The 19096-nt window shown below is 43.8% G+C and overlaps 1 protein-coding gene across 1 annotated transcript in view; it reads left to right on the top strand.

Annotated features, from left to right (window-relative positions):
• Positions 1-18012, top strand: part of LOC134535364 (uncharacterized) — a 103051-nt gene extending 85039 nt beyond the window's left edge. The window contains exons 4-5 of the mRNA XM_063374436.1: positions 15041-15317; positions 16887-18012. Of these exons, the coding sequence (XP_063230506.1) occupies positions 15041-15317; positions 16887-18012 (1403 nt within the window). The remainder of the gene's footprint in view (positions 1-15040; positions 15318-16886) is intronic.
• The last annotated feature ends 1084 nt before the right edge of the window (positions 18013-19096 follow it).

Genomic DNA, 19096 nt, shown 5'->3' with positions numbered 1-19096 from the left:
ACGCTGAGGCCTAATTTTGTCAGGACACGGACATCGCACACTGACTTGTTAAATTAGGAGATAAATTATATTATTTGGTAACAACATTAGTTTTACAAACTGTATACGTGGTCTCAGATTTATATTTGGCCAATGATTTTGGCGGCAAAACGCTATAAACATAGACGAGAAACAGACTGACAGACAAAAACCTGTGTTATGTATACATTTACATAAATATAACAGCCAAAAACCGATATATGTGTGTGTTATTCTTTCACGCAAAAACTATTTCATTATAATGGAGCTGGAATTTTTCATGAACATAAATTTAATTGTTTAATACCTAGGAAAGAACATATGACTAGAGCAGTTTCAAAAATAGTTCACTTTTTATGTCAGCAGAAATCAACATGATTATGTTTCTCGTCGATGATTATAGCGATATTGCCGCCAAAATCGTTGGTAAAATTTAATTCGGAGACCACATACATAGTATGTAATAATAATTATTTATCAAAAAATATTTGTCTCCTAATTTAATAGTCCCGTGTGCAATGCTGGAACTGATTTTTTCCGTGTCCTGATTAAAACAGGCTTCAGCTTGCAAGGTTTCTCTTATAAAAAATATTAATATACCCAATAAAGCCATTAAAGATAATTTATAAACGATTTAAACATAAGAGTTTTCTGCTATTTCTTCGAAAACTTTCAGTCGAGTCGCTTTGCGATATCGTATGTGTATAGATATATGTTTTGTCTACACACACACACACACACACACATATATATATATATATATTAATGGCGTAATGGACCATTACTAATGGTACGACACTGGACTCATTTTCTATCGGAGCGGGATTGTACTCTTAGTCCAGTTGTATTTGATTTAAATTTTTCATGGTTTACCCAAATAACTCAGGGAAAATTCTGAGATGGTTCATTTAGTTTATAACATATAGTCCACGGCCAGTTTCATTACTAAATATCTCTAACCTGTGTCCTGTGCTTACCTTCTTTAATCTCTATTGACCTCGCTGTCAACGAGTTGAAAAACCCTGATATAAAAAATGTATGTAAATATTTATACATAGTTTTAATATTTACTATTTTTTTATATGTATGATACTAATATACAATGTATTTAAATCAACTATCTTATTCTATACGCCTATAATAGAGTCAAGACTATTTGTCCTTCATGGGTCGAGTTTAAGTCGTGTAAGAAAAAACGGATAAAAAAATAGATACTAATGTTAAAAAAACAATATAATTGATTTAACTCTCTGTGCGTTCCAACAAAATATAATTTTTTTAAAAACACATGCAATATATTACAAGATATATGCATAACTAACTAGGTATGTTTGAAAATGAATTTTCGGATATTGTTAGATTGCTTGCCGAATCACGTCTTCTCGCCCCCATATTGGCACAACATCTATTCTTTTTTGCTTCGCGTCTGTCTCATAAAACATGTCTAAAATTTGACAGTTCTCAAAAGAAGTGTACCAGGGGTGCACGTTTACCAATTTGTGAAAGCTTCTCATGAAGTTGTTTACAAACAATGTTGACAGAATAACAGTGGAGTAGGTGCAAAAGCTTCACATGAAGTTTATTTACAAACACTGTTAACAGGACAACAGTGGCGAAAGGATAAATATACTGTTATTAATACTTGTGAGAACCGTCAAATATGAAACCAGTTACCTGAAATAGATTTTAACCATTTTGTATTAACGCTTTTTTTAGGTCTTCTTTTATTTACCTTTAATTAGAGAAGGTGTCGGATCAATCAGAACGTGAAAAACTCGAAGGTCGAATTATCGCGATTATAATGAAAATTATTGTGTACCTATGGCATATCTAATTGGTTATTTTTTGTCTTCATTGTTATTGATTAAGATATTTTCCTGAAGTGTTATTCCGATTTCATTTGTTGATTGGACGCAAATTAATCACCTGATATTTACTTGACGTTATTTTCAAGCAGTAAAAATTAACACAATAAAAAAAAAATGGGGAAATTTAGCGCTATGAGATAGTATTTGGTTATCATCTTTTGAGATAATTTGAGAGGAAACATAAAATGCGAGCGTTTTCGTGATGAATCTGCAAGAAAAGCCCATCGAACAACAGTAATAAAAAAATGAAATAACTAACATGGTACGTGAGACCGAACTTGAAGCGTGCCTAGTTTCGTAATATTGTATGTGAGTAGTATAGGAATGGGGCTGCGGGGACAGGGTCCAGGGTGAGGATTGAGGAGTGTGCCGACCGCCATCTTGGATTGTGACGTCACGGCGGCCATCTTGGATGGTTGTGACCTTGACCCTTGACCTTGACCCCGGCGGCCATTTTGGATCCGCCATCTTGGATCCGCCATTTTGGATGACGTCATTGTGTTCTCGAAAATTCCGGCATTGTGTTTTCCGCCATATTGGATGATGACGTCACCGTTGCAATTTCCGTTACGGCCGCCATCTTTAACTTATTTATTTATAATCCGATTTTAATGATTTTTTTTTTAAATTTATAAAAAAATAACTTAATAAATTTTTAATAAAAAATATTTATAAAAATCATACATTAACGACACGGAGCTCGGAGTCCGCGGTTCGAACCCGACGAGTGCAAAAAAAAATTAAAAATGGCGACCGATCCTTCCCCCTAGGTGACTGCAGGCAGACTGACTCCCACCACTTTTTTTCAAAGCATATATATCGTCACCTAGTATGACGTCATGTCCGCCATCTTGTCTTCGATGCTGGAAGCCATCATCATTGTATCGTCGGCTAGAGTGCGCTGACGCCATGTTAGTTTAACTCTTACCCGCTAGAGTGCAGTAATCATTTATTAATGTGACGCCCGCCATCCTGAAAATTGGCCGCCATCTTGAAAATCCGTAATTATTTAGCTAGAAATTCGAGAAAAGTTCCAAAACTCATTAAATAAATCACTCATTAATTTACATATTGATTCGATCCGCTCCTGTCCTCGGTTCGATACCTGATCAATGCAATAATGTTTAATTTTATGTAAAAAATAATAATTTCAATAAACCATGTTCAACATTCGTAAAGAGACTCTAAATCCTCTACGACCATCATCCTATCAGACATCAAGACCACCATAATGGAAATGCGTAATTATTTAGCTAGAAATTCGGGAAAAAGTTCAAAATTCATTAAATAAATTTGTAATCTATATACTGATTGAATAGATCGACTAAGGTCCTTGGTTATATCCCTGACCGATACCAAACAACTTTAATACTTTAAAAAAGTACCACTAAAGTGACAGGTTTGAGAAAATAAAAACGCAGCAAGTTCCTTTAAAAAATACTTTTATTACATACATACTACACTACTACAAGTACAAAAAAAATACACAGACAAATTACTAAAGCCTTGTGGATTTCTCGATTTCTGCATCTGCCACCCACGAATTGAAGCGAGGTGGAAAGCCCCACCACTTGACGTAGGACCGTCCATTTCTTCGTTTTATAATCTTCTCCACCAAGTACGTATCGGGATACAACGTAGGCTGAATCTCTTCGGCATAGAAGCCTCCATGGATAGGTTTGTGGTCCAAATCTTCGAGGTAGTAGGTCCTAGGCTCTGATTCACGAACATGTGTCACACGGAAAAGTTCGGGACTCCAGTTCGCAGTGAAACCTTTCTCGAAGATACCTTTCTGCTTGGAGATTCGCACAATGTCGCCGACGTTAGCTTTACGCTTTCGTGGATCTTTCTTCTTCGTGTTGGGAAAAACTGTTTGAAGCAGGCGATTATCCTTTACGTCCTTTGGCTTCATTTTCGTGGTAGAATGCACAGTGGAATTATACTCGCACTTAATTTTCTCGATAGCATTTTTTATAATGATGATGTAAGCTATCGAGACGTGAAATTAGTTTATTACATTTTATACACTGAAATTGTATTCTTTGAGCATTATTCTGACAGCTGCTTCTTTCATGTCTGCGCGCATTCGTAGGTTTAGTAAAAGATGCGTCACAATATTTGCATTGATGCGCTGTTCGCTCTTCATTAATTGATGTCTGGAATGCAGATGGTGAAACTTCAGCTGATGATGGAACAGCACGTATCGTTGTCTCCTCTGCAGCAGGTATCGGGATCTCCACCGCCGCCGTGGTCTCCTCTGCAGTCGGTATCGGGATCTCCGACTCCATCATCGTTGCTGCCATCGAGGTCCCAGCTGCTGTCGGTAAACATTCTATTCCGGTCGACATAACTAAATCTCACGAAACTTAATGGAGAGAGCACGTCCGTACTGCACCGCGACCAGAGGTGAACTGCGGGTCCAGTCGTCTGAACCTCGCTTATATACCCGTGGTCTACTGGTATACCTCATGAGCCAAAATAATGTCTGTATTTAAAATTATTTTTTTTTCCTATTAGGTACCTAAAAATTGTAGAAATAAAAAGCATATGAGTTCAAGTTTTACACATTTATTTATAAAAATTACACAAATACATATTAGGTTAAGGAATCAAGCATTTTCACAAGCAAAGTCTTTAATGCCGCACGAACTGACACGTCGACTCCGGTCCCAACTGGTTCGTCGACTCCGGTCCCAACTGGTTCGTTGACTCCGGTTCCAACTAGTTCGTTGACTCCGGTTCCAACTGGTTCGCAGGCCACGGGATCAGGAACACAGGTTTCCAGCTGGTCATCTTCTGTGACGTTGACAACTCCGACAAGACATGGTCGATGACGTCTGTGACCACGTCTACGCCTGGGCTTTGGCTCAGTGCTAGTTGGGACAGATTCACTGCCTGAACTGCGACGACGAGACACACACCGTTTGGACGTCTGCGTAGAAGCATCACAGGTCGCAACAGGTTGCAACACGTCCATGTTTGGTGTTGCACGTGCAGACGAGGCGACTACCTCAGCGATGCTGGCAGGAAGGATTGTGTGTGGTCTCATGTGATAGACGGCACAGTTTCCAGGTTCGCAACAAGCTACCAGCTGCTGAGTCGGTTCGTAGGACACAGGAAAGTGCGCAAACCGCCAATGCTGAGCACCTCCATCACAGGTTTCTGTATATGTACGTAGATATCCGGAATCCCAGTAGCTGTACTCGACACTGCTGAAGCTAGGTCTTGCGCTCACGTACACGTTAGCAGGATGAAACGTAAACATCTTCTTGCAGGTCGAACGTCAACTGAAGGCACGTACGTATGTACGCCATTTATATATGCAGGCTCCTACTAACATTGTGTGTGCCATTTCTGCATTAGCTGCGAGTTTGTACAGGCAGAGACACGTTCAAACTTGTCAAATGGCTGCATGTCGTATATTGTACTAAGCTTGCGCAGGGAAGGACAGCCGTAGTCGGTCTGTATATCTACGATTTCAGCTGCTCCAACGTCGCACAGTTCTCGTAGCCATTTCTTCTGTTCGGGTCCGGCAACGTAGATTATTTCGTTTTGAACTAGTAAATCTTCAATAGTGTTTTTCACTTGGTGGTACGGAATTTTTCCTTCGTCCCACTCTAGTCCGTGATAATATTTACATAGCCATTCGTTCGACCGTTTACTTTTTTCGTCTAGTAGTTTCCACGGATACGGAGGTCTGAAGCTGCGGGTTCGAGTCTTGTCTCCAGAGGTGACGCTAATTTCCTTGAGCACGAATCCATTTTGACTCTGGAAACCTTGCAGGTTGCAGTACATCTTGTCGCTAGCAATGCTCGGTCGTAACTAAATTATTATCGAAAACGAAACAGTATTTATGTCAGAATTTTCACAAGTTTGTCTCGACAATTGTACGAAGCAAGCCGATCGTGAAGTATCAGACAAAAAGCATAGGTGTTTGGTGGAATATTTCCGCTAGTCGTTATCTCAATCCTACAGTCGATGATGTTTGAATTTATTCGATCATCCTGTTTGGAAACGTCAAACACCATTAACGGTGCCTTGTTCTTGAAACTGTCGGGACTCAGTATCGGTGACTGTCTCCGCCCATAGTAAGCTTGCTGAAACTTGGCATAAATTTGATATGCTAGAAGGAATCTTCCACTTTCAAAGTCCATGTTCATGTCAACGTACGGATAACTTTCGCTGTTTAAAAATATTTTTACATTACGTATTTGACAGTTATCGAATACGGAGCGACTTACTCCTGCATTGAGCTGTCTTCCGGTCTGAAGCCCGACGATGATGTATCTTGGTTTTTCCGTAGCGAAGCTGGACTTGACTATCCAATTGATACGCTGACTATGAGGCAAGCCAGGATAAGTTTCCAGGCTCCAGGATCGGAATGGCACATCGAAATTCTTGCCATTTTCTATGTTCTTCAACATCTTGACTCGTTCAACGGTGCTCACTTGGATGTGGGGCAGCATCCACTCGATAGACTGTAGTGTTAGCGAGACATCTTGAGGGTTTTCTGCAGCGGCGACAATTGCATTAATGTGCGTGTTGGCTAGAAGCAGTACGAGCTCTTGTTTCGAATTAATGATTATATGCTTGTAGTCCTCAGCGAATCCAAGAAGCATGGACAGAGGAACACAAACTTCGAACTTCCCTTCGGCATAAACCGGAAGCTTATATTCATCCTCGAGAGCCCAACCGGCCATCTTTGCAGCAGACAGTTCATTTGGCGTGAGCGAAAGGTAATTTTTCATAGCAGATGTTATGCCTACATCTCTCGTCTGGTCTACCTCGACACCATTGAGTACATAAGTAATGCGCTCGATTAGGTGAAGAATACCATTGCAGGATATTGACGTCGTTGTCGGATGCGTACCATCCGCTTTTGTAAGCGTGCCTCTTATACGTAGAAATGACTGCGAAGGTAAAGTACAAATATCTTGGTGCTGTACTGCAATGCGTACTTCCGATGGTAGTGCGTACCGTCCGAGCAGGAAAGGCTGGTACTCGTGCAATTCCATTTTCGTAATGCTGTCATCAAAAATGACTGGATCTTCCACGTTGAGGATTTCGTCTTCCATATTTATTCGGCACTTGTCCAATACTGAGAAGATACTTTATGTTTTCAGGTGTTAATGCACCGATGTCTGGTAGAGAACTGTTCTTGTTCACGCCAATACGATTTCTTTTATAACTGTTCGGTGTTACGAACTTTATGCCCATCGCTTCAAGTGCAGACGTAATGTAATTTCTTCGTCTTGAAAATTCACCAATCGTCCTCGCTGGTCAACGATTCGGACGACGACTTCGTGTGCGCACTTCACGACGACTGGAACGTAAATGATACTTTGCGGTACTTCTACCAGTTTATATCCTGGCGGGACCATCGGCGAAAACTCGTGCAACATGTTGCTTAGTCTTCCGTTGAGATACGTTCCACTTGCCAAATTACAGTTTATTCTTATGACATTCACAGGCAAAATGTTTACTGCGCGTGTAGATTCGTACGTTCTTCCCGTATCATAAACCTTTGATTCGAATCCGAGCATCGTACCTATGGTACCAGGTTTCGTAAAGTCGACATTTTCACTGCATGTTAGAATGCTTTTTTGAGTGTTTGGATTTCCACGCAGTTGAAAGTCTACATCCTGTGGTAACATATCCCTGATGTAATTTGCAATGTCGTCAATTTCGTAAGAGCCAACAGGTAACCGTATTTCATGAGCGGTCCCATCACTTTTCAGGAAGCAGATCTTGCAATTTTCTTCGTCGATATTAGGTATGGCATTATACGTTTGAAAATCTACGAGCCCGATGCTCCATTCTCCGTCTAAATCCAGAGGCGGGAAATGAACCGCCCGCAGCTCAGATGCGTGACCTGTCAGGGTAAGTGTTATCGACATGACTAATAAATTAACATCACTGCACAACCTTTAAGTAGCAATTTTTATTTGTCAGCTAATTTTTGTTTGTTAAAAAGCGAAGACACAAGTGTCCGCAGTTTGTTTGATTAGGCTTCTGTTCCGTTTCTTAATTGTAAAACAACGTAGTGGACCGGCCCAGGAACTGTCGCAGTTCGGGCGGAGGGCGTAAATTTCCAAAACTGTCGTAGTAAGTAGCTTTTTTTCCAGACTTTATGTACGCCACCCAGTGCGTGCCGCGACCCGCCGACGTGTCTAAATTAATTATGGCGCACTCACGTGTCTTTGGCTTGCTGGGCAAAGTGTCTCGCATAAACACGCCGCGGAAATTTGGTATTTTCAGTTTGCGTGCGTACTTTATTAAATCTACGTTGGTGAGCGGTCGTTTCGGCAAAGAACTTAGGATTTTCTCTTCACACGTTTCTTTCTCATGCCTCGTCCTGTCTTGTGAGGATGCAAGTACAGTCCTGCGCCGTTTTTTTTACCGATGGCAATGGCTTCCATGCTGGCATTGTGTCGCTGTGCTTCTTTTAACTGCTTGCGCTCATTCTTCGAAGTGTTGACTGCCCGCACTATACCGCTCGTTGCACCGATAAGGCCTCCGAGAGCACCCAACGCAGGCAAAAGCAAAGGAAGAAATCCTCCTATAATCTTCTTATCGAGAGTCTGTAATTTTTGCTTGGCTTTTTGCACGCCTGCACTGATCTTGCGCTTCTTGGTCTTGCGTGAGTTAGTCTTTGACTTGATGTAGCTGGTTCGACGAGCACCCAGTCCTAATTTCGTCTTTGCCTTCATGATCTTAGATACGCCCCACGCTGCGATTTTCTCTCCTAGTCCCGCGTTCGACGATTTACTTATATCTTCGGCTTCCTGTGCCAATATCTCGTCGGCCCGGTGCCTGGATTCCAGATCCTTGCTTAATGAATATGCGATATCGAGCTGCTTGCACTTTTCGTCGAGAGAATTAATGCCCACGTCACCACGAGCTAACCTTTTCGCTAGTTTCGTGCCGGGGCCGCAAAATCTGTAGCCGGGAATGTGTAGCTCGAATGGTAGATTGTTTATCAGAGAGTTCAAGAGTCCTGCGCCGATGTGTTTTTTGTTCTTACCTCTTCGAGTCATTACGCACAACTGACCAGAAAGTATAAATGTGTTTGATTTTATACAATTACTTTAGTACAATGCAGGTCGTCAAGCAAGACGTGTGTTTGCCCGTGCGCATTACGCAAGACGATGTATTTAGTGCGCGTGAATCACGACATGGCTTACTGTTGCCTTCTGCCGTACGTTGCATAATGGCGGGTCCGTCCAACTGCGGTAAAACGTGTGTTTTACTGAGTTTACTGGAGGAACCAAATGGTCTTCGGTTCGAGAACGTTTACTTGTATTCCAAGTCGTTGCAACAGCCAAAGTACCAGCGCCTAGCAACTGTTCTACGATCTGTGGATGGTCTGGAGTATTTTCCGTTTAGCGATAATACCGATGTTGTACCTCCAAGCGAAGCAAAAGCCAATTCCGTGTTTGTTTTCGACGATGTAATGTGCGAGAAACAAGGCATAATACAAGAGTACTTTTCCATGGGCAGACACGCCAAGGTAGACTGCGTATACCTGTGTCAGACGTACAGTCGTATTCCAAAACATCTCCTACGAGACAACGCAAATGTCATAGTTTTGTTTCGCATGGACGAACTTAATTTACGCCACGCTTATGATGATCACGTAAACACCGACATGACATTCCAGGAATTCAAAGACATGTGCTCCTTGTGTTGGAAAGAAGAACACGGATTCCTAGTTATAGTCAAAGACTGGCCTCTATATAAGGGCAGGTACAGACGAGGTTTCGATCAGTTTATCGCCAAACATGAGTCATAGCATTTCGAAATTCGGTCGTAGCAGTCGAGACTTACGTACTGCTCTCAAGTCTCATGACGACGTTATCCGCAAATACATTTCGCTACTGGCTAAAAAAATAGACGGGGTGAAAAAGGAATTACTTGAGTACCTCGTAGCCATAGACCAGCGCGTGGAAGCTTCGGATTCTCGCATTCGCGACATGATCGAAGTATCGAATGCACAAAGACGGGACGATCTGAGGACTTTTCAAAGTAGTCTGAAAGCATCACTATCTCAATCGTCAACAAATTCAGATTTGGCCAAACACAAGAAAGAAGTTTCTGCGAACGAATAAAAAAGTATAAAAGGAGGTCTTGCAATAAGTTTTCAGCCAGTACAATGTCGGACCTGGCCAGTGACCTTCATCGAGCTATACAGTCTGTTCGCGAAAAATATTTACTTGCTAGACGAACCAGACTTGCACGTGAGATGGAAAATGAGGAGATATTTAAACCAATCACTAGTCGCCTCGACGAACTTAAAAACTAGGAAGAACCAGCCTTCATTGTGAAGACAGAAGTTGAAGATGAAATGCCGACTGTAAAGAAGAGAAAGTATGAACCAGATCGAGAAGAAGAGGACTTAACAAGTACAGAGTCCATGCACAAGAAAAAAATACCGAAAAAGGGACATCAAGTTAATGCAATGGTCCGACCATACCTGATATCGTTTACGAGCCGGAATAATGACACGACCTACGGAGTGTACAGAAAACATAATAAATGGTTCCTCGGTGCTAAAGAAATAGACTTTCTACCAGGAAATATCGTGCGCGTAGCAGAGTTTAAAACGCGCGGGACTCCGGGTCTGTACGAATTGCTGTTTCGCAGGGAGCCTAAAGGATATTCTCACAACGACTTACAAGAGTACAAAAAACTGCTAGAGCTAACCAATGCACATTTTCGCGATAACGATCCAGATAGTGGTGTATATAAAGACGTAGATCATGAAAAAATCGACATTCTCGCTAATCTCTTCAGTGAACTAACAATACATGGAGAAGGTTTAAAAAAGCTAGAAAGTGGTCAGACATATGACTATGTATATTGGGACGACCCTAATGAATTAGTTGATCGCCTTAGAATTCTACATGCATCGCTTAGTGTAGGAAACTATTCGCACATCAACGAAATAGTCTCCATACTTGAAGAACTGAAGGAAGCCGGCTACATACAATGAGCCGAAACGGAATCGCTCGCGAACTTCATGCTCCTGCTAGACGGAAATACCTTCGTCGCAAAGTCATAGTTCGTGGAATTGATGATTTATTCCAGGCGGACTTTGTTGAGATGATACCGTATTCCCGATTGAATAAAGGTTTCAAGTACATGTTGACAGTCATCGATGTTTATAGCAAGTTCGCTTGGGCTAGACCTACAAATCAAAGACTGCAACTGACGTAGCCAAGGTCATGAACAATATTTTGCGTGATGGACGTGTACCGTCGCACCTGCAAACGGACCTCGGGAAAGAATTCTACAATGCGACCTTCAAGGCTTTGATGAAGAAGTATGGCATCAAACACTACTCTACATTTAGTAACGTCAAAGCCTCCGTTGTCGAAAGGTTTAACAGAACTTTGCGTTCCAAGATGTGGCGGCAGTTCACGGCTAACGGAAATTACAAGTGGCTTGACATCTTGCCGAAACTAATAAGCGAGTATAATTCCACTGTGCATTCTACCACGAAAATGAAGCCAAAGGACGTAAAGGATAATCGCCTGCTTCAAACAGTTTTTCCCAACACGAAGAAGAAAGATCCACGAAAGCGTAAAGCTAACGTCGGCGACATTGTGCGAATCTCCAAGCAGAAAGGTATCTTCGAGAAAGGTTTCACTGCGAACTGGAGTCCTGAACTTTTCCGTGTGACACATGTTCGTGAATCAGAGCCTAGGACCTACTACCTCGAAGATTTGGACCACAAACCTATCCATGGAGGCTTCTATGCCGAAGAGATTCAGCCTACGTTGTATCCCGATACGTACTTGGTGGAGAAGATTATAAAACGAAGAAATGGACGGTCCTACGTCAAGTGGTGGGGCTTTCCACCTCGCTTCAATTCGTGGGTGGCAGATGCAGAAATCGAGAAATCCACAAGGCTTTAGTAATTTGTCTGTGTATTTTTTTTGTACTTGTAGTAGTGTAGTATGTATGTAATAAAAGTATTTTTTAAAGGAACTTGCTGCGTTTTTATTTTCTCAAACCTGTCACTTTAGTGGTACTTTTTTAAAGTATTAAAGTTGTTTGGTATCGGTCAGGGATATAACCAAGGACCTTAGTCGATCTATTCAATCAGTATATAGATTACAAATTTATTTAATGAATTTTGAACTTTTTCCCGAATTTCTAGCTAAATAATTACGCATTTCCATTATGGTGGTCTTGATGTCTGATAGGATGATGGTCGTAGAGGATTTAGAGTCTCTTTACGAATGTTGAACATGGTTTATTGAAATTATTATTTTTTACATAAAATTAAACATTATTGCATTGATCAGGTATCGAACCGAGGACAGGAGCGGATCGAATCAATATGTAAATTAATGAGTGATTTATTTAATGAGTTTTGGAACTTTTCTCGAATTTCTAGCTAAATAATTACGGATTTTCAAGATGGCGGCCAATTTTCAGGATGGCGGGCGTCACATTAATAAATGATTACTGCACTCTAGCGGGTAAGAGTTAAACTAACATGGCGTCAGCGCACTCTAGCCGACGATACAATGATGATGGCTTCCAGCATCGAAGACAAGATGGCGGACATGACGTCATACTAGGTGACGATATATATGCTTTGAAAAAAAGTGGTGGGAGTCAGTCTGCCTGCAGTCACCTAGGGGGAAGGATCGGTCGCCATTTTTAATTTTTTTTTTGCACTCGTCGGGTTCGAACCGCGGACTCCGAGCTCCGTGTCGTTAATGTATGATTTTTATAAATATTTTTTATTAAAAATTTATTAAGTTATTTTTTTATAAATTTAAAAAAAAAATCATTAAAATCGGATTATAAATAAATAAGTTAAAGATGGCGGCCGTAACGGAAATTGCAACGGTGACGTCATCATCCAATATGGCGGAAAACACAATGCCGGAATTTTCGAGAACACAATGACGTCATCCAAAATGGCGGATCCAAGATGGCGGATCCAAAATGGCCGCCGGGGTCAAGGTCAAGGGTCAAGGTCACAACCATCCAAGATGGCCGCCGTGACGTCACAATCCAAGATGGCGGTCGGCACACTCCTCAATCCTCACCCTGGACCCTGTCCCCGCAGCCCCATTCCTATACTACTTATGTGAATAAAAACTCAGGAAAATTTTATTAGCCCTGCAATGGTGTAAGTTGGAGATATAAATTGAAAATAATAATTTAATATTTAAATCATCAATAACAATAAATAAAATTATTATATATCGAAAATTAAACATGAAAATCCTCTGTTTCAACATTGACAAAAGTAATGCAATTACAAAGAGTCAAAAAACCCAAATTTCTTGTGCGAAACATTTCTTGCTGCCGGAGTCCGAAACGAAGGAGTGAAACATCCGATAAAAACAGTGAACTGTTTATTCCGGAGTTTGTTACGTTCCATGGTAAAAATTTCAAGACACTTAAGGGCTTACAAGCAACAAAAATAAAATGAAGGATGTTTTAAGGGAATTAAAGAGTCGTGTGAACTCTGCTGTGTTTGGAAATTGTTTCAGTAGCTACAGCTGCTTAAAATTTTTTGCTTTCCGGATCTGATGGCTTGTGACTCACGTTAAGGTTGAAACTAACACCACCGACACGGCACCCCTGGTCGCGACTCAGAGTTGTTCGAGGAAGAGAGGCAGTGAGAGGCTAAGGCTAACCGTCACAGCATCAATGTCATCCACTAATCTTAAGGTGGCCGCCTGCCTGGGTCCACGAGCTCTAATAGCGCGGGGTCACTAAGGGCGATGCTGGCTCCCGCAACACACGCCTCTTCGCCTCTACGCACCAGGCACCCAACTGGCGTGCAGTCTTCGCGTCGGCAATACATCTCTATGGGGCCTTAAGTGGTGACCCTATAATTTTGTGGTAGAACTGGAGCATACGCCTTTACCCGCTCGGCCACTATGACACCATGAAACACAGTAGTCTTATACATTTATTCTAAAACTAGCCAATACCCGCCCGATACCGCATGATTTTACTGTATTCCATATCCCCCCCTTTTTTTAGTTGTAAGCACACATATAGACAGACACAAAAATTTCAAAATTTGCCGGATTGGGTTCAGTCAGTCATAAAATGACTATTTTCACGCAAAATTGGTAAAATTACTCAAATGTACAGGCCGACGCTACAGATTTATATGTTAATATGTATTTTAAAGATAATGGATATTTGCACTTCCCTATATAATTATGGAACAAACCCTTAAAATGTCCGTAAAACACTCGTTTTAGTATTTTGTTTTCCTGTCCTAAAAGTACACGTTATAGCTAACACTATGGAACGAAACCTTTATAGGCAAGTGTAATGGCTTTAAAATGCTATTTGCAATTAGACACTTCAAATAAATGTAGAAAGGTTTATTAATAACGAGTTAACCCCCAGAGCTCTGTAAGCCGCTGGATGACCTAACCAGGCGGACACTTTAAGGGCTCCGCTTACCCGGGCACACATACGGTGCGCAGAGCTTCAGGAAAAACAACGCGATTTAACAACTGCTCGAGATATCGAGTGGGGTCTGCTTACGAAAAGCATTTAAGAGTTCGCTGAGGACCGAAAAGTACTTTTGATTTTGGATTAAGTTTTTAAACTATATTTTTAGAAGAACTAAAATGGCTGCAACGCATGTTTCCAGAGTAATATTTAGGCGTAAAACAACCGGTACAGATTCTTTCAAGCACTTAAGGGACTTGCATTACACCTTTATTTTCATTTATCCGCAATATAATGTTACGCCCACCGCTCAAATTTCATAGTTATCGTGTAACGACGAGAAGACTGCGCGTCAGATCAGAGCCTTGCGCTTAGGGGCTATACCGCGCTAGAAGCACCAGCGAGCGTCGCGCTTATCATCCCGCCTCGCTAACAAAGATACACCCCTGACGAGGCGGGCCTGGCCAGGCGGACTTATCCAGCCTGTGGTTGACTCGGATGACAAGTTATGAGGATCTCTCCTCCTTATTGATAACCCAACCTTCATATCCTAAAGGAGGATTTCCAGGCTGGGGCCCCCGTGGGCACGGATGCGGATGCGCCGTATACGCGACATGGAGAGGCGTCAGATGTGCCGCTATGCCCGGAGACTGAGGCTTGACCCGGATGACAGTATCGCGAGGAGCGGCTGACGGCCCGGTGCGTGTCGGCAGGCGGCGCGGACCGCAACAGCACGTGGCGGCGCCTGCTCTTGCCGCTCAGCAGCCGTGCCCCGGCGCCGCACCAGCACCACTCGGCGGGCTCCACCGACACCGACCTCACCACGCTCGACGCGCACGAGCTGTGGCTGCCCGACTCGGCCGTCGCCGACCCGGCGCCCTCCACCATGTCGGCGCTGCACCAGTTCGGCGTCGAGATGCTCAAGCTGTCCAAGGGGCTGGAGGGCGTGGGGGCGCCGGCGCCCCGGGACCCGCCCCCGCTCATCACCAGGTCAGCCCCGACCCCCTCCCGCTGTTCTCAGCTGAAGGTTTCCTTTCTAATGTGCGTTGAAGTCTCCAGCCAATTGCTCCAATTGCAGTTGGAGGAACTCTCAGTAGGACGCTGACATAGAGGTTACTAGAGATAGGCGGGATTGAGAAGCGACGGAATGCATTGCTGGTGATAGGGCAAATTACGGGGGGGAGGGGGGGAGGGGGAGGTAAGAGCCCACCCCCGAGAAAGCCCACCGTTTCGTTGCGGTTGTTACCGCTAGGAATTCTGATCATTCAGGCAGAACCACCAGTTCAATGCTCATCACCAGGTCAGTCCGACCTCTGTGACTCACCACGCCAGAGCGCTGTTCTGGGTCCAACACCGGACCTACTCTAGCACAAGGTTTCCTTTCGGCACTTCGTTAAAGTTCCCCATCCATGTTCATTATGAGGTAGTGGATCTCTATATATGAATCCGGCTTCTCATGTTACTAGAGACGGACGAAGAGCGAGATGACTGTGGGTAGGTAAATAGTGGATGGAATACCAACACCCGAGAAAGCTCGCCGGTTCGTCGCAGCAAAAACTGTGATAAGACCGTTCGATAATCGAACACTGGGCCAGGTCCACACTTTCGGCGTCGAGATGCTATTTCTGCCTTCATCCTCCCCGCATTCTGGGCTCCAACCACCACTCTTCACCAAATCAGGAAACCCCTCGATAGCCATCTCTTCTCGATTCCGCCAGAGCGCTGTACGGCTTCGGCTTCTGGGCGGAGCCCCAGATCTCAACTAAAGTAAGCTCCTTGTTTGTACAACCTTTAAAGTCTTCAGGCCCTGTTTACCCTCATGCAGCTTAAGTATCTCTCCATATATTTTAATCCATCGGAGTTGACGTATCTTCCAAGTCAAGATGATTAGACACGGAAGAGTGGTGCGATGGAAATGCGACGGGATGCTTAGGGGGGGGGGGGGGGGGGGCGGAAATGACTCGAATTACCCACCCCCAAGGGAGCTCACATCCAATTGAAAAAAAAATATTACGGATTTTCCCCACACCGGGAATCGAATACGTTTCAATTTGGAAACAAGGAAGAAAATATGCACATATACACACACAGAGGGAAAATAAATCACAACTGAAACAACTGAAATAAGTTGCCTAGTTACCCAAAAAATATTTTACATTTTGTGTTTTATTGGGTTCAAGGTTACTTGTTTAAATATAAAACCTACAAAAATAACACCTAGACTGAAAGAATTCTCGAGCAAAACCAACACGTGGTTTTCCGTAAACTGAACAAAATACGATACTGCGACTTCATATTTTTTGTTTGTATAAGATTGTTTAAAAAAAAAACATGGCCTGGTTTGTTATTGGTTTATTTTGAAACAAAAAATTCATATTTTACTGAAAAAACAAAGTAAAGTGATTTAAATATAAAAAAAAACATTAATATATAAAATTACTTGGAAAAGTTAATACGTTCTCTAGTTTTACGAGTATCTTACAAGTTTTCTTTTTTGTGCAAAATATATGAGTGGCCATAGGTACGTGTAAGAGTGCATGCGGGTGTGCGGTGCCGCAGGTCGGGCGAGCACAGCGCCCCCGAGAGCCTGGCGGGCTCCAACACCTCGCTGCAGGCCACCCCCACGCACACCTGCTACCGGCTGGAGCGGCGGCCCTCCACCTTCCACGAGCGGCCCGTGTTCCGCGACCCGCCCCCGCCCCCGGCCCCGCGGCGAGGCGCCAGCTTCCACGGCCGCCGCCGGCCCGCCAGCGAGTCCTCCTCCTCCTCCTGCTCCGAGGAGCCGGCGGGCGAGGGCGAGGGCGAGGGCGAGGGCGAGGCGGGCCGCTACCACGCGCTGGGAGACGACGAGCAGGCCTCCGGCGAGGAGGAGACGGGGCTGTGCGCCGACCGGCCGCCGCAGGAGCGCAGGAAGTCTGCGCTGTCCTTCGCTCTGCCGCCGCCCTGCCGCTGCCCCTACTTCGGCGACCTTCCCGCCGACGCGAGGCCCGCGGCGACCGCCACCACGGAGCTGGTGATCGTGGCGACGCCCGGCGGCAAGCTGGAGCACTTCTGCCTGCCGGCGACCCGGGGGGAGGACGAGGGGTGTCCGGACCCGGGCAGGAGTAGGAGCGCCAAGGCGCGGTTCAACCCGGGGGACGGCCTCGTGGTCAAATGGGACTCTGGCGGCGGCCGCCGGGCGCACCGGAGGGGCTCCAGCTTCGGAGGAGCCGCGATGCCGGCGCTGAAGACCTCGCCCAAGGCGCCGCTGATACGCCGCGCCGCGACGCTGCGGCACTACAAGCTCGACGGCGGCAGCCCGGTGGCGTGCCTGCTGGCGCGAGGCAGGGCCGGCACCGTGCGCAACCACCACAGCCGCAACTCCAGCGTCATCTCCCGGACCTCCTCCAGGCACGGCCGCATCATCCGGCTGGAGCAGAAGGCCACCAAGGTGCTCGGCGTGGTGTTCTTCACGTTCGTGATCCTGTGGGCGCCCTTCTTCGTGCTGAACCTGGTGCCGACGGTGTGCGCCGACTGCGAGCGGCGCATCGACCACGGCGTCTTCGACTTCGCCACGTGGCTGGGCTACGCCAGCTCCATGGTCAACCCCATCTTCTACACCATCTTCAACAAGGTGTTCCGGCAGGCCTTCAAGAAGGTGCTGCTGTGCCGCTACCGCAACCAGACGTGGCGTCCCGCCAGGTAGCAGCGGAGGAAGCGGCCGCAGGCGCGTATCAATTTGCCATCGCGTGAAGCTGCTTTAAAGTGAACGGGTCAACCGGACAGGTGCGTGTGAATATCAGATGTTCTTGCACACACCGGGTGCGACGAACCTTTTTCCAAACGTTGGAAAAATGTAGGTAACCTTTAACTGCATACGACATTGAAACAATTCTAAATGAAATGTGAATTTCGAATTTCTTCGATCTCCATTATTTCCAGAGATATCTAGCCTAGATTTTATCCGCGCGTTTTGAGGACGGTATCAGATTTATTCTAAATGAAAACGTCACACACTGTAGGTAAGATGTACGTTACGCAATGTGTCAACAAGAGAAGAAAATTCGCTTCAAAATATTATTTTCATAATGTTCTGTCTGTCGTGTTCCAAAATAAACATTCCGCGCATGAATTGCCGTAGCTATGTACGTGGGCTGGAATCACTGTATGTTGTAGTTTTCATGTAAACCGACACCGATTAGATTCTGGAAATCTTAAGACAGTATATTTTATATTAAAAGAGATTTGACTGATATTTCATAAATTTTAGTTAAGTGTGTTATTGTCCAACTGTGATCACAATTACTGACTTAATTTCGTGGAAATTAATTAATATGAAATTCCTTTCAATGGTTCTTTTTTTTTTGGTTGGTTTCTGTTGAAATTATACTATAGGAAATTAAATAATCATTTCAGTCATTTAAAATAAATATTATAACTTTGTACTGGCATCAGATGGCAAAAACAGCATCCTGGGTTTTTTTTTAGGGTCCGTATCTTAATTAGATAAAACTGTTATCTGAGAATAACACGCTGAAAGCTTAAAGACCAATTTGGTACATTGTTATAATACTATTTAAACATTTACTTACTTTTTAGACGTTTGTTCAGATGCTTGTATTAGTAAGCCCAAATTAAATTCAATCATGGTTGTAAAATGAAGTAAAATGATTTAAGCAACACATTTTGTATAAGAGGAAACAAGAATAAACTATGTTAAAGGCAATCAACATATTAAATGTTAACGTTAGACTAATACTGAATAACTTAACTTGAAACTTCCACGTATC

This window comes from Bacillus rossius, chromosome 8 (genome assembly GCF_032445375.1).
Source record: "Bacillus rossius redtenbacheri isolate Brsri chromosome 8, Brsri_v3, whole genome shotgun sequence".
In the NCBI taxonomy this organism is placed as follows: domain Eukaryota; kingdom Metazoa; phylum Arthropoda; class Insecta; order Phasmatodea; family Bacillidae; genus Bacillus; species Bacillus rossius.
The sequence above is the reverse complement of the archived record's forward strand: the minus strand, read 5'-3'. Positions and strand labels throughout refer to the sequence as shown.